This window comes from Bacillus rossius, chromosome 10 (assembly GCF_032445375.1).
Source record: "Bacillus rossius redtenbacheri isolate Brsri chromosome 10, Brsri_v3, whole genome shotgun sequence".
NCBI lineage: Eukaryota > Metazoa > Arthropoda > Insecta > Phasmatodea > Bacillidae > Bacillus > Bacillus rossius.
The window spans coordinates 23,242,584-23,259,674 of NC_086337.1; the positions used below are offsets into that span (position 1 = coordinate 23,242,584).

The 17,091-nt window shown below is 42.6% G+C and overlaps 1 protein-coding gene across 4 annotated transcripts in view; it reads left to right on the forward strand.

Annotated features, from left to right (window-relative positions):
* The window catches only part of LOC134535845 (steroid hormone receptor ERR1), a 380,509-nt gene that overhangs the window by 346,575 nt on the left and 16,843 nt on the right, over positions 1-17,091 (forward strand). For 3 of the 4 annotated variants that reach the window (XM_063375177.1, XM_063375175.1, XM_063375176.1), the window contains one exon: positions 14,028-14,200. In XM_063375177.1, coding sequence (XP_063231247.1) covers positions 14,028-14,200 — 173 coding nt within the window. Of the gene's footprint in view, positions 1-14,027; positions 14,201-17,091 lie in introns of those variants that run through there. The other variant, XM_063375178.1, reaches the window with a different exon arrangement.

Consider the following 17,091-nt stretch of genomic DNA (forward strand, 5'->3'; position numbering starts at 1 on the left):
TTTCCAATCTTAGTACAGTAGAGCCCCGATTATCCGAGCTAATGTGGACCAGAGGACCCTCGGATAACCAGAAACTCGGATAACACGGGCAGACAGAGCGGCGAACGAGAGCGTCCCGTGCCGCCATTGAAATCAATGATAGCGTGTGCGTTTTGGGCCGCTGGTCTGTGTTACGGGCGTTACAAAGACATTTTGGGGTTGATACAGTAATAAATAAAGACGTAAAATTGAATCACAGTAACATATTAAGTTCACTTTATTATGAAACCCACTAAAAATACAGTTTTAGTTAATAAAATCCAGCCTATAAATATAAAACAAGGTCAATGGTAAATATGAAAATATACACTTAAGAATAACACACTTAATAACAGTATTAAAAACAGTTTTGTACTGGTACTGTACAGTACTTTATCAATAAAAATTTAACTTTAAAACTAAGCCTACTTCTTGAAAAAGTTCATCAGAGTTTTCTGCTTTACTGAACTGGCCCGCTTTTTTGCAGCTGTTTCTCGAAGTCGACGAAGCAGCAGAAGATCCGTCGAAGTTGTTTCTGCCTGTTGCTCCAAATAGTCTATAGCACTATGTATGGCTTTGAAGCCCTCGGCGTGACTTATTTTATTTTCAGTCTGTTCCATCGGCTCATCTTCATCACTCACCTCTTCGGCGTTTTGTGCCTCATCATTGACTGTCTCGACAATCATGTCATCTGTGACTTCATATTGTTCGTCCGCATTAATCCATTCTTCCACGTCGTCTGTAGTAATAGCCTTGTCAGATGGGATTCTTTGCACCAGGCTTACGATAGAGTCATCAGCATTTTCATTTTCCGAGGTTGCGGCTTCTTGAACATCAACACTATACAGCTTTCTCCAGGATCTTTCAAGGGTAGAGCTTTTAACTTCCTCCCAGGACTCGGCTGTCATGTATACAACATCTTTCATTGTGATGGCTTTTAGAGTATGCAAAACTTCGTTTCCTTCATCAATTTCCTTTATGAGCAGTTTTAAAAGTCTTCTTTTATAATTTCTCTTAAGGTTTTCCAACACCCCTTGGTCCATGGGCTGGAGAAGTGGGGTTACGTTAGGGGGCAAAAACATTGTCTTGATTTCGCCAGAAACCATTTCTTCCGTGTCGGGATGAGCAGGACAATTGTCCATAAGCATAAGAGCTTTGCGAGGGAGATTGTTTTCCGCCAAATATTTTTCGACTTGATGCACAAAGCTATCAAAAAACCACTCTTTGAAAATTTTGGAATCCATCCAAGCATTTTTTTGGTTTTTGTACAAAACGGGGAGGCTAGAAATGGAAATGTTTTTAAACGCTCTAGGCTTAGCAGATTTCCCTATGAGCAATAACTTTAGTTTGCAGTCTCCGGTAGCATTTGAACAAGCCAAAAGTGTAACTCTGTCTTTTGATTTCTTGAACCCCGGAGCAGAAGCTTCTTGTTTGGAGGCAAGTGTTTTTGTTGGAAGCATACGGTAATTTAATCCCGTTTCATCACAATTAAAAATCTGCTGAAGCGACAAATTTTCCTGGTCAATCAAAGCTTTAAACTGGTCCTTGAACGATACAACAATTTCATGATCGGATGATAGTTTTTCGCCTGAAATATTAAGCTCTCTAATTCCATACCTGGTTTTCCAGCGATGCAGCCATCCTCTGCTTGCAGTAAACTCCTCTTCTCCATCTTTAAACTTGTTGTGGAATTCACTAGCTTTTTCTTGTAACAAAGGCCCACTGACGGGACTTCCTTTGCTCCGTAATTGGGTAAACCACATAAAAAGGGCACTTGATGTTTTTTCAAACTCACCAGTTTTCATTGTTTTTCGTTTGCTGTCATTTTCGTTGTCCTTTTGCGAACACCACTTTTCAATATCAGCCCATTTTCTTCTCCAATCACCAACCGTTACCTCACCAACACCTAAATCTGCAGCCACTCTTTTTATCGTTTCCCCTTTGTCTAGTCTTTTAATAGCCTTTAGTTTAGTCTCTAAACTCACAACAGTTCTTTTATGTGAAGAGCTCATAATGAAAACACCACATTAACACAGCACAAAATGTCAGAATACCGTTCGAGTAACAGCGGGACTAACACCAACCAAGACTGTGAGAAGACACTGTAACACCCCTCGTGCCTCAAAATTGAATTATTTTAAATTAATTAAAAAGAGAGCCTTGGAAACTGCTGGGCAAGAAAAATGAGACAATTAAGTTATTGACCAGAGGTGGCACGAGGTGGAGAACAAGATAATTTGGAACTCCCTGACACAAGCAACTGGGGAGCTGGTGGATCTTTTAAGGGAACAAGGTATATCATAAATAAATTAACACTACACAAGTAGCTTGGTCTATAGGTTCCCTGTTTTATTATTAAGGAATTTTGTGTTTGTATTATTCAAACCTGACAATAAAAATCTTAGTAAATAACAAAGTTAAAGGGGGCGCCCCAGGATTAATTAAAACAGTACATGTTACACCTTAGCAAAAATTATTACATAATTAAAAATTTGAAAATTGCACCAAATTTGAATGTCCCAACAATTACATCGATGATTATTTTAATTGATTCTACATATTCTTGAGGAAAGCACTGTTCGCTGGTAGGCTATTCATTCGATTAATGTAGTTCGTAACTAGCAAGTGGGGGGGGGGATGTTGATTTCACATTACCACCCGGGTCTTCAAAAAATAACGTCGGGTCGCGGAAACATCTCTTCTAACGTGACCCGCAGTGGAGGTGCAGGACCACGAGGTGGGAGCAATTTGTCTCTCCAGCACTTCGACCCTGTCTGAAACCCAAATCAAATCCAAAACGAATTAGACTTGCTTCCAGACAGCCCTATACCGTCGGCGCAAAAGGCCAACAAACGGGAATGGGGGGGGGAAAAGAAAAAAAATTACTCACCAACCAGGGTGTAGAGTTCAGAGCTCACTAGGTGTCTCGCGCCGACATCAGGATGCCGCGGACCGTGAAATCAGGATGCGCGGACGAAACCGGAATTTTTAGAATTAAATAAGAAAAAATAAAAATTTAACTACGCATGACTTTTCTAAAAACTACCTCTGCCTGGCTACTGTACAAACGGGATCACATCCCTTAAGCAAACTGACTACATTCTCGTGCACGCGAAAATCGCCGTTCCCGCAAAAAGCCTCTTAGCGCAGAGGACGTAGAGAAGACGAGGTCAGTAGCCGAGGTCAGAGGGCTGAGTGCGCCGCAATCGGCCAAAGCACCTAATTATATCGGGCGGTAAGGCCCCGGGTCAAAGGAAGGGGTAGGTTCGGTTCTAAGCCGAAAATTTCCGAAGGAGTCCGAGGCGGTCGTGGCAACAACACGACATGCGCGCTCTCTACCGGACCGAAACGAAAACAAAGACCAATCGACTTCTCCGGGCTGCGAGAGGAAAGCATAGTGCCTTATGGCACCGCGACGCTGCCTTCTAGCGGCGTAAGGGGGAACTACTTGAGGTGGTGAGCAGACTTGCCACCAGGTGTCATGAGGGTAAGCTCTGCACGCTGGCGACCAGGCCCGCGGTTACTTTTTTTTCCGCTAGATGTCAGGGATGTGTCTGTCGGACCCGGGAGAAGGTTTTTGCATCAGGTCATCGTCCCGTCCAGTCACTGCTCTTAGCTTAATTTCTCAGAACTAAAGTGAGGAGGAGAGAGAGAAAGGGGGGGCAGAAATAGCCACTAAGGTGGGAACGCAGCTCCACTGGAGACTGCTTCGTGACGAGACATGCTTTTCTCAGCAGGCCTCTACAAGGTAGCAGCTTGCAGCCCAGGAGCTGCTCAAAGCAGTTTTGGTCATGCAGGGAATTAAAATTACAAACTCGGGGCGTGACTGCAGGCGAGAGAAATTTCAACCGGGCTGACCATGTCCACATTAGACAGCAAAATATCAGATTGGCCCCCTGGGAAGGGGCTTCGGTCCACTGGCACCAAGTTTAAATCGGTGGCGTACACCGGCCTAACAAAAAGTAAATCACCCCCATTAACCACCATATAAATTAAAAAAATGGAAACCCCAAAAAAAATTTAAAATTACAGAATAAATTAAAAAAAAGTGACGAAATGCCTAATTTCCGGCACATACTCCCCCGCTTGAATGCGGAGCATATAGGGAAGAAAAAAAACAACACTTACACTGCTCAGTAAAACTAGTACCAGGTTCGCCTGTATCCTACTACTTATATTCTAACACCTTTGAAACGCGTCCGCCTCTCAGGCACAACATATCGATAACCCTTAAACAAACTTATTAACTAAGAGCTTATTAACTAAGTGGCCACTTAAAACTAATACAACGTAAAGCTAGCATTCTTATTTCTAGTACCATGGATTTTTAAGACCTCGAGGATTTCTGGCATGCCTAATATTAGAGAGTCCCCTATGTTAGGGGAAAGAAATCAAACACATCTACTTTAAGTCAGCCTGTGTTTTCTTTAGATGGGAGATGTGCGCTCTGGTCACGAATTCTCCCGAACTGGGGTCAGCTAGGCTAACCGTAACTGGCGTTAAAAATCGCTGTATTTGAAAGGGACCTCTCCAGCGGTACGCCAGCTTGGCGGAAAACTTATCCACTGCCTTGCTGAGTGGGTGTGCCTTACAAAGCACAAAATCGCCTACCCTGTAAGGGTTAGGAGATCGGTTTTCGTTGTATTTATTTTTTCTGCTCTCATGAGCCAGGTTGAGATTTTTACGAGCTCTTCTCCAAATCTCCCTGATGTCTCTCGGATCATCGGGCAATAGGTCATTCAAAGACCAAAGATTTGAAAGAGGGGTATTAGGTCGGTAAGTGAACATGAGTTCGAAAGGAGTACTTTTGTGTCCTTCATGATGTGCATAATTAAAGGCCATTTGCAGCCACACCAAATTCGAATCCCATTTATCCTGCTCCTGCGCATGGTAAGCTATTAGAGCAGACCGGAGATTGCGGTTGAATCTCTCAGCATGCGAGGGCTGTGGATAATAAGGCGAGGTTGTGACGTGCAGAATGCCATGTGAGAAGCACATGTTCTTAAAAATCCTAGTCGTGAACTGGGTTGCATTATCTGACACTACTATAGACGGGACTACCGACGTCTAGAAGATCTGATTACGTAGCGCAGATACTGTGTTTTCTGCGGTGGCTTTTCGCATGGGGATGAGCCAGACAAATTTTGTGAAGGCGTCGATACACACCAGCAGCATAGTGTTTCCTGTCTTTGAGCGCGGGAAAGGCCCGACAAAGTCGATAAACATCTTTTGCATGGGGCGCTCGGCCACATCTGAAGTTAAATAACCGAAACGAGTGTTCTGCGCTGGCTTACTCAGCGCACAGATTTTGCATAGTTTCACCTGCTCGGTGATGTCCTTGTGCATGCCGTCCCACACGAAATGACGTCGGATCGCCTGAATGGTCTTATATATACCGAGGTGTGCGCCCACCGGCGAGGTGTGATAATAATGGAAAATCATATTACGCAGATTTTGCGGGAGCACGATTTTGTATGTTTTTGATTGGGGGGTGCGTTTTTGCAACAGCCCCTTAGACATCCTAAAGTATTTTGGCGCCGTTCCTGAACTAAAAAGTTTAATAATACTGGAAATGTGGGGATCAGCTTCCTGCTGGCTCTGTAAATCCTGAAATGCCAACGGAAAGTCTGTCAATAGGGCTTGACATAAGAGTGGTGTTCCTTCGGGCGGAGTCTGAGTTGGGTTTTCGAACATGCGAGACAGTGTGTCCGCTACTATATTCTGTGTGCCACGAATGTGTTGGATTTTGAACTTCAAAGAGGAAATTTTTGCAATCCATCGCCCGAGTTTCCCTAATTGTTTCGGGTGTGCCAAAAGCCAGGCTAATGCCTGATTATCTGTCTCTAACAGGAATTCCCTGTGTTCTATAAATTGGCGGAATTTGTCGATGCCAAATACCACGGCGAGGCATTCTAATTCATAGATCGAGGAGGCTTTCCTCTTGGCGTGGGTAAGTGTCCGCGACGCAAACGCAATGGGATGTCGACAGCCTTCGACTTCCTGTGACAGTACTGCGCCTATAGCCACACTGGATGCATCAGTCTGTAAAATGAAAGGTTTGGTGAAGTCTGCCATGCGGAGTACAGGCGGGGAAGAAATCGCCTGTTTCAGGAAATTAAAAGCTTTTTCTTGTTCCGGACCCCATGTGAAAGGTGTGTTTTTCTTACGCAACGTATTTAGTGGTGCTGCGTGCTCAGCGAAATTAGGAATATATTTTGAGTAAAAATTTGCCATACCAATAAAACGTGAAATACCCTTAGGGTTTGTGGGAGGCGGAAAATCACGAATAGCTTGAGTACGTGAAGGATCAATGGTGACTCCCTTGCTAGAAACCAGGTGTCCTAGAAAAGACAGTTCTTGGACTGCAAACTTAACCTTTTTTGTGTTGACAGTTAACCCCGCTTTACGAAATCTACTTAGGACTTCCTCTAAATGTTTGATGTGTTCTTCAAATGTTTCTGAATATACGACGACATCGTCTAGGTAGTTGTACACTGTTTTGAATTTTAGATCTCCTAGTATCTGATCCAGGAGTCGAGTTAGTACTTGGGCTCCCGTGGCAAGTCCGAAAGGTACTACTGTGTATTGGTACAAGTTCCAAGGGACACAGAAGGCTGTGATGGGTTTTGAATCCGCAGTAAGGGGAATTTGGTGGTAGGCAGAATTTAGATCAAACACACTAAAATATTTGGCTTTACTGAACCAATGAAAAGCCGTGTTTAGGTCTGGCAAAGGTATGTTTTGTATCACTATTTTCTCATTAACTTTTCTGTAATCAATTACACATCGTTGTTGATCCTTGCCCTTAGGCACCAGAAAAGCTGGGGAACTGTAGGCGGAGGTCGAGGGTTCGATTACCCCTTTTTCCAAAAGCTCCTGAACATGATTGCGCATCGTCTGCATCTTAGGGCCTAAAAATTGATAAGGGTGAGATCTCACTGGTATTTTATCCGCTAACTCAATTTGGTACTCGACTAATTTTGTGCGACCTAATTTACTAGTCAAGACATCTGGAAAAGTTCTGCATAATTTATCAATGGCGGCCCGCTGCTGTGTATTAAGGTGCTCGTGTGAAGTGGTGTTACCCTGATCCAAGATGGCTGCCGTTGGCTCGGCCGGAGCTGAAACTATTTGTTCAGGGGTCCCACAAGGAATAGGATTCCCCATGTTGAATTTGAAAACGAAATTCTTCGCCTGAAGATTAATGATTAGACCTGTCTTGGCAATGAAATCAGACCCGTAGATTAGGTCTGTGGCAAGTTGATCAGACACCAAAAATGGGAAATTCCATGAATATAAATCAATCTTCACCTTGATCACAACTGCTAACGTAATATTCAATGGCTGCTCTGAAGCTGTGAAACATTGTAACTTAGTGGTCTCAGTCCTTAGAATTAATTTGCTCTGTTTTAACTTGTTAAACAAACGCCCAGAAATTAGGCTGCGCGCTGATCCCGTATCAATTAGTCCCGGTACAGTGTGTTCGCCAATCGTTGTTACTGCATACGGAATTACTGTAGGAATATTGCCAAAAATTTGGTGGCATTTTCTCTTGCCCTTATTTGTAGGATCAACACACGTTTTACATGAGTACGTGTGCGTTGAATTACCATTTCCCTTATTTTTGTTATTTCTCCTGCTATTGTGCTTTCTTTGTTTATGTTTGTGACCTCGCTTGTTACTTTTATTCCTGGACTCTTCGTTGTTAGGATTCTTGTTTTTATGTAATGATGTTTCTTGTGTACTGTCATTACTTGGCGCAAGTTGAATTTCCCACTTATAAGAAAAATTTTTAACACTAGAATTTTTTGGTGACCCTAAATAAGGTTGTTCGGGCCACCGCGTTATGCGTTTTTTTGGAGTGTCGCCATTTTGTTTGTTGTTTTTGTGGTAACACTGGGCCAGGGAATGCCCGTCTCTTTTACAGAAATTACAATGTGTATTTTGTTGATACTTCCCTTGTGGCCTTGAAGAGAAAAATGTATTGCCCTGATGTTTCTGTGCTGCATTCTTATGTTGCGAATTACTGCGCTCCGCTCCTGCGCTGCTACCTTGTTGACTAGCGAATGTGGCTTGTTTATTTCGCTGAAAATCAGCGTATTCTATGTTTGTGGCGTGTACGCAAAGTTTATCTAGTTCAGCATAATTTTGGGGGCGTGCCTGGAACACTGAGCGCGAGCGCTCCGCTGGGTTCAAACCGTCTAGAATCGTACTCACGACCTCTCTCTCGGAAACCTTTAGCCTGAGTACCTGGTTGGCTTCGCGTATGTCAGCCACGTAATTTGGCAAGGCTTCATTACGCTGCTGCAGTCGGTTAAACCACTCCAACCGGATGTTTGTGAGTAACCTACTCGGTATACAAAAATTTAACACGTCTTCATGAAACTCGTCGAAAGTGAGGTCATTCTCAATGGCTGCCATGATCCTCTCACTTAGGGGAGCTTGGGTGTAGGGGTAAACAATTTCAAAAATTTGTTTGTCGGGAATCCCTCCCTTTTGCCGTAGCTTTAATAAGACTCGAAGGAAATCAATTAGTTTGTGTGCGTCCAGACCCGACGCCTCTGGCAAATCCCTGAGTAGCCTTTCAACAGGATGGGTGATTTTTCCGTAGAAACTGTAGCCAGTTTCTGGGGAAGTCGTGCTCCGCAATACTGAGTCGTGGGGCTGAGCCGCGGCTCCTGCCGGCCAAGGTGAAGGCTGGTTTTGTGGCACCGGGTGCGACTGAATCTGTTCCCGAGTCGCACCCGAGGGACTGACCTGTGGTGGAGTGATCTGGGGCGTTATGAGTGGCGGCTGCAAAATACCAGCACTCGGAAGTGGGGTGGTTTGCCATGAAGGAAACTGTGGTTGAAATTGAGCATAAGGGTTAAAATAGCCCTGAGTGGTCGGATACGGGAAAAACATGTTTGGTGGGTATGGTTGCGTCATGTGGTGTGCCATGGTTGGTAATCCCTGTGAAAATGTCACGCTAGTGACGGGGTGGGTTGTCACATGACTCGTAATGTTTGTCGCCGCTGTCGTCGGATGCACAAGCGGCTCTGAATGAGTGGTAGATACGTGTATCGGTTGGTTTGGAAGCGACGTTAGTGGCTGTGAGTCAGGGGCTGCGTCTGGTAATCTGCTCGTTTCCGTCTCCTGTCTGTTTACCGTCGCCCGTACTTCTCATTGTCGCGTGTCGGGTTGCTCTACTCCCAGGGGCAAGCTAGGAGCGTCCCCTTCCGGGAAGGCGGGACAATCGATGCCTAAAGCCTGTGCCTCAGCCACATAATGCTGATTGCGTCGTGTGTCTTCCAAAACGGCTGCTCTCGCCGCCAATCTTGTGTGGAAACCTTCCGTCTGTTGCAAACATCGTTCTACCTCTTTTATATAAATTCCATAGAGAAGGTCTGCGGAAAGCTGTTTCAGGTTTTGTAGGCGTCGGGTAACATGTTTTAGCCTGACTATATGCCGCTCGACATTGGGTAAATTTTCCTCCACATCTAGATAGCTTACGAAAGCCGATATATCATAAAACTTGGCACAAGCAAGGTTGAATTCTTCCGTTACATCTAAATCCAAATTCGCTACACTAGTGGGCACGCCATCATGAAGGGCGGCCCTGAGTCTCTTCCTGAGGACTTGGACATTGCCACTGGAGGGCAAATTGCGTAGCTGTAACTCATAGGTCAGCTCATCTGACAGCAATGACTCCGGCTTAAACATACTGCTCGGACGTAAATTACTGATAATTAAAACAAAATTTTAACACACATGTACGATTCAAACGTACACCTTAAATACTCCTCTCTTAACAACTATCTTAATTTTAAATATTTCATTAGGTTTCCTATATTAAAATAAAATACCAACTAGCCCCAATGCGCGGGGAGTAAATCACACTTCCAAGGTGGGGGGGTATTTGCCCAAACTTATTTGCGTATAAAGTCGCCGTGCTACTCAAACAACTGCGCGAACGTCCCCTGTCAGGTTGACCTGCACCACCTGTATATGTCCACAAGGGGACTGACCTGCCGCTCGCAAGGTCGTCTCCCACGATGGACAAGGGAGAGGGGTGTGCGGGAGGAACAGGGCCGTGTCGTCGCCCTCAGATTACGGGCGTGTCGCTGGCTCAAGCGGGGTGATGGGGGGGGGGGGGGGGGGGACGCCAGCTGAGCCGAGTGATAAGACACGTCTCGCTGCCGGCCTGCTAGCGGACCGCACGCCGCGACTTCTTGCGCCGCGCGCAGACTAAGTCCACACGGGCCTTTAAAACTCAATCATAACTTTAAAATAGAAAAGCAATATAACTACCGGGTGTACCAGCGATCAGTTCACAATCTTATTATTACAAATTTGCTATCACAAAAATTTAATTAATTTTTTTTTCTATATTTATTATTATTATTATTATTATTATTATTTTATTTTTTTTGGTATGCCTACTCGATTTAGGTATGCCTATAGACCAAACCATGCTCTGCTACCAATTGTAACACCCCTCGTGCCTCAAAATTGAATTATTTTAAATTAATTAAAAAGAGAGCCTTGGAAACTGCTGGGCAAGAAAAATGAGACAAATAAGTTATTGACCAGAGGTGGCACGAGGTGGAGAACAAGATAATTTGGAACTCCCTGACACAAGCAACTGGGGAGCTGGTGGATCTTTTAAGGGAACAAGGTATATCATAAATAAATTAACACTACACAAGTAGCTTGGTCTATAGGTGCCCTGTTTTATTATTAAGGAATTTTGTGTTCGTATTATTCAAACCTGACAATAAAAATCTTAGTAAATAACAAAGTTAAAGGGGGCGCCCCAGGATTAATTAAAACAGTACATGTTACACCTTAGCAAAAATTATTACATAATTAAAAATTTGAAAATTGCACCAAATTTGAATGTCCCAACAATTACATCGATGATTAGTTTAATTGATTCTACATATTCTTGAGGAAAGCACTGTTCGCTGGTAGGCTATTCATTCGATTAATGTAGTTCGTAGCTAGCAAGTGGGGGGGGGGGATGTTGATTTCACATTACCACCCGGGTCTTCAAAAAATAACGTCGGGTCGCGGAAACATCTCTTCTAACGTGACCCGCAGTGGAGGTGCAGGACCACGAGGTGGGAGCAATTTGTCTCTCCAGCACTTCGACCCTGTCTGAAACCCAAATCAAATCCAAAACGAATTAGACTTGCTTCCAGACAGCCCTATACCGTCGGCGCAAAAGGCCAACAAACGGGAATGGGGGGGGGGGAAAGAAAAAAAATTACTCACCAACCAGGGTGTAGAGTTCGGAGCTCACTAGGTGTCTCGCGCCGACATCAGGATGCCGCGGACCGTGAAATCAGGATGCGCGGACGAAACCGGAATTTTTAGAATTAAATAAGAAGAAATAAAAATTTAACTACGCATGACTTTTCTAAAAACTACCTCTGCCTGGCTACTGTACAAACGGGATCACATCCCTTAAGCAAACTGACTACATTCTCGTGCACGCGAAAATCGCCGTTCCCGCAAAAAGCCTCTTAGCGCAGAGGACGTAGAGAAGACGAGGTCAGTAGCCGAGGTCAGAGGGCTGAGTGCGCCGCAATCGGCCAAAGCACCTAATTAAATCGGGCGGTAAGGCCCCGGGTCAAAGGAGGGGGTAGGTTCGGTTCTAAGCCGAAACTTTCCGAAGGAGTCCGAGGCGGTCGTGACAACAACACGACATGCGCGCTCTCTACCGGACCGAAACGAAAATATAGACCAATCGACTTCTCCGGGCCGCGAGAGGAAAGCATAGTGCCTTATGGCACCGCGACGCTGCCTTCTAGCGGCGTAAGGGGGAACTACTTGAGGTGGTGAGCAGACTTGCCACCAGGTGTCATGAGGGTAAGCTCTGCACGCTGGCGACCAGGCCCGCGGTTACTTTTTTTTCCGCTAGATGTCAGGGATGTGTCTGTCGGACCCGGGAGAAGGTTTTTGCATCAGGTCATCGTCCCGTCCAGTCACTGCTCTTAGCTTAATTTCTCAGAACTAAAGTGAGGAGGAGAGAGAGGAAGGGGGGGCAGAAATAGCCACTAAGGTGGGAACGCAGCTCCACTGGAGACTGCTTCGTGACGAGACATGCTTTTCTCAGCAGGCCTCTACAAGGTAGCAGCTTGCAGCCCAGGAGCTGCTCAAAGCAGTTTTGGTCATGCAGGGAATTAAAATTACAAACTCGGGGCGTGACTGCAGGCGAGAGAAATTTCAACCGGGCTGACCATGTCCACATTAGACAGCAAAATATCAGATTGGCCCCCTGGGAAGGGGCTTCGGTCCACTGGCACCAAGTTTAAATCGGTGGCGTACACCGGCCTAACAAAAAGTAAATCACCCCCATTAACCACCAGATAAATTAATAAAATGGAAACCCCAAAAAAAATTTAAAATTATAGAATAAATTAAAAAAAAGTGACGAAATGCCTAATTTCCGGCACAACACTGACTCAGCCAAAGCGCTTTAGACTACGTACGTGCAGTGTGGTGGGAGAGCGAGGGGGGTGGCAATGACCTTGGCACAGTAGCAGCGGTCACCCCACTCCACCGCTCGCTCGCTACGGTACTGTACAGAGTACAAACACTGTCGCCGGGCGCCCGGCATCCATGGCGCCGTCTTAAATAAATATATATATATATTTTTTTTTTTTTGCGCCTCGGTTAAACCGGAACTCGGTTAGTCGGGGCTCGGATAACCGGGGCCCTACTGTACATACATTTATGTACAAATTTCCTGGTAAATAAATTACATTTATCGAATTTACTGTATTGAAAGATTTAAGTTTTTGTGGTTAGATTCAATTTTTGGTTATAAATGCTGATTAATGTCATGATTTTAGTTGCATTTAGGTTCTTTATGGTGACACTTTGACGTGACATCTAATAAATCGATGAACACCGGCTGCACGCACGAAAAAGGGTCCCATTACGCACATTGTCCCGTTTCGCTGTGTCCCGTTATGCTCATTTTATATTGCTCTTTGCTAACCTGAACCTCCTAGCATTGCGACTGAGTCCGTGGCGTGATTCTGTTTTCATGCATTTCAATGTAACATTTTCATTGCTCTTTGCTAACCCGTTCCTCCTAGCATTGCTGCAGAGTCCGTGGCGCAAATATATTATTATTGACTGCATCTTGGTGTTGGGTAAGCCATTTTCCTTCACATCATCCTTGAAACACTCCCATTCGTTTCCTACTTTTCCTATCATCGTCCTATCCTTAACAGAATAACACAGATTGGAAGAAGTTAAATAGCAAACATGTATAAAAGTTATAGTTAAAATAATCTCTTCGTTAAAGTAATAAATATATTTGAATTAATGAGTGCAAATAAAAGTAAATTTATCAATTAAATTGTAGATTTCATTTCACTCCTCATTTGTAGCCATACAAAATAGTGAATTTCAATAAAAATGATTCAATTTTATTCATAAAAGTATGCAATCATTTCATCAATGTTTTGTTATGACGTTGTCACGTTAAACTATCGTTTGTAAACCGACTTTACAGACAACCAATTTTTTTTCGGTGTTATTTCGTATTATCACAATTTAATCTTGTCCCTGGGTATCAGTAATTTTTCATTTATGCAGTATCTTAATGTCTTAACACCAGTAAGTATATATTTTAATTACAAATTTGCATGCCCTCAATAATTTATATATGATTTTTAATATTTTTTTTTTTAGACTGGCAGTGTTGGGTAATTTATGTAGTGTTGATGGAAATAACAAAGGTGAATAAGTTTTTTTTAAATTTTTCTGGCTTAGTTCATTTATGAATGTTATATATGTACTTTTGTTTGAAATGTGTTTTAGAAATGATGTGTGTTGTAATATCCAGATATATCAGTGAGAACTGTTTCAAAAACGAAATTGGCCTAAAAATAAAATCATAAAATCCTGACTCTGCTAATAGTTCTTAAGACTGTACTTTACCGCAGGCTGTGTTTGGTCGTGGATAGTTTGAGGAAATGAAAAGGTAGAGTGTCAGAGCTTTTTGTCGGCAGTGTTGCCAGATCGTGGAGAGGCTGGAAAGGCTCGGTGTCACGACGGAGGAATACTACATTCTCAAAGCTCTAGTGCTGGCCAACTCTGATGTCAGGATGGACGAGTTCCTGTCTGTGAAGAAGTTCAGAGACAACATACTGTCAGCTCTCTCGGACTGCGTGGCAGCTATCAGGTGAGCGGCGACCTCCAACTGAGAATTATCACATCTGTTGTTAAAGAACGTGTGTGTGTGCGTGCGTGTGCGTGAGCGTGCGTGCGCGTGCGTGCGCGTGAGCGTGCATGCGTGAGCGTGCATGCGTGAGCATGCGTGCGTGCGTGCGAGAGCGTGCGTGCGTGAGCGTGCGTGCGTGAGCGTGCGTGAGCGTGCGTGCGTGAGCGTGCGTGCGTGCGTGAGTGTGTGTGAGTGTGCAAAATATGGGATGTCCGTAAAAAATGTTCCAGTTTTTGTGGTATATTATAACAGTTTACAACAAATCGTGCATCTACTTCAAGGTAAACTAACCTAGTTTTTTCATACAAGTGTTCAATATGTGCGGGTTCCGTTACTTATACGGCACACATCCAACCTAAACTTCAAATTCTTCCCACACTTGGGTTAACATCGTCCGGAGTAATGGATGCAATAGCCTCTTCAATTCTGAATTACAACCAAAAACTAACTATGGTACTTTGTAAATGAGTTTAAACCAAACTAAGCTAGCCAGAGCTCTCATTTGTTTTTAACAGGGTGTATGCTGGCAAGTCGGCAATGGGTCTTTTTAAGTTCTGTTTTATGTACCATGTCAGGCTATGGCATTTTCATGCTGTGTCCAGGACAATTTAAATGGATGATCCGCTATATAAGAACTGTACATGAATTGTTACATGTTATATTCTATTTGTAAAAATTAGGAATAAAATATTCATAGTTACATTTTTGCCTTAACAATTAAATCATGGTCACTCACTCAATGCTATTTTTATGGATTTTCACAGCTCGGCAGTGTATAAAGAACATTCTCTATAGTCAAATTTTTGAAACCTTTATTCATATAATTCTGAAATTAGCAAAATAATAAAATTTCACAAGAAGTGCATAGCAATTTTTTTTTTAGTTTTATCGTGAAATTGCCCTCCGTCTTTCTTGTTTTAAGCACATCTATATTTATTCACATGTTTCCTGTACAGTACATATGCCCACCAACTAGGACCTTTTCTTCCCTGTTGCGTATTTTCCTACCTCAGAGAAACTCCTTCAGTCCCAGCATGTTTAATACCACTACCGTGCTGGATTAGCAATTATGTCTGATTCTCCAGTTTCAATGTATTTTTAATGGGAATAAAAATAAAAATTAATATACAGTACAATGGTATCTAAATCACCTGTAATAAACTTCCATATGAAAAGACTAAAAAATACAGATGTGTCATGGTTCGTAAAGGGCATTTGCAGTGAGACCCTTAAATCAGGATTTGACATGGCTGGGTGCAGATAATACTAGTATCTCCCTTTAAAAAGAAAATATTTGTCGTCACATTGGTAGGGGACAATATTTTATGGTTTTATTTTTATATCAAATTTGTTTTTAAAATGGGAGATATTCATTTTATTGTTTTTATTTTTATACATTGTGCTTATTCATAAAATTGGTGTATTATTTAACAAATATGAAACTGAATTATTTGTTAATATTTATTTCAACATATGTAATAGTCTCATTTTGACTGACACATATTGTACTCATACAATAAAATAATTTATAATAGGCATGTCTAGAAAAGAACTACTCAGCATATTATTAATGTTTGAAAAATGAGCCATAGTTTTAAATGTAAAATAAGTAACTAATAAGGGAGGCAAGATTGATTGATTTATTTATTTATATTTGTTACATGCCCACCAAAAGTCATGGAATTTTTTGGTGGGCACAGTGAGAACTTTTTTGGTCTACAAAAACGACATATCAATTACAAAAGTCGTGTTAAATAATTACATTCAATAAATATACAATAGTTAAAAAATCATAATTTTGTGGTTCAAGTTTTGTCAAATTGCTTGATCGATTTCATGTTTTTAGTTATATTTCGGTGCTAAACAGTGGTATCGACATGCTTTGCTGTGTTATTTCAGTTTATCACAATTCACCATATAATCTTGTCCCTTCAAATCGGGTGTGCTCTGCGCATCGGACGTGTGTACATGTGGAACTATCTGTGGGTTCTTGAAGACATGTCATATTCCCCTAGTAACTACAGGCCATCATATGATCAGTAACAAGCTCTGAAACACAGTGCTACATGTTTAATTATGCAACAGTAATTACACTCTCTAAATACAAAAATTATAATGATGCTGCTAAACACGTCCGACAGCACAAAAGGGTAGGTGCGGTGATTCGTGGCCGAACAGAAACTTATCGCATTTGTTTCCAAATTCCATAGAACGGTAGAAGTTGATTATTTAAACAATTTTCTGCTTTAAACAAGTACTGAGGGTTTGTGTGTTTATAAATAATAAGCAAACAGTAGGAAACTGTCAGCGATGCGAAATGATGAATTCCTTGGGTCTGGAGAGCAGCCTGTATCTAGGGATGTTGAATTCAAACAGCAGTTGTATCACTACAGTGCCTTCACGCCCATGCTGATGACTAATGTTTATTCAAAATTGTGTCACAAAACATCTAGTAAATAAAACATATCACATTTGCATATTTAAACCTGTTTGGGACTGCCTGAACTCTTTACAATACTTGAAATAATAATATTCCTATGCACTGTGTGTTCTGAAATGTCTGAAACTTCCTAAATGTTTAAATGTTTGGAAATTTATATCAGGTGTGCTGAAAAAAGCTCTTTGGATTAAAAATAAACAATTTACAATTACTACTTAATATTTGCACAGCTGTGTGACACTTGAGTGCACTACGCTCTCCCGTTGTGATCCAGGATTAGGCATCACGCTTTTCCAAAATGACTCGTCCGTACGTCACTCGCCGCACATTTGAGGTCATTAGAAAAGAAGCTAGGAGGGGTGGTGGGAAAGGAAAAAATGGGGAGTTACATCGGGCTCCACGGGACATAGTC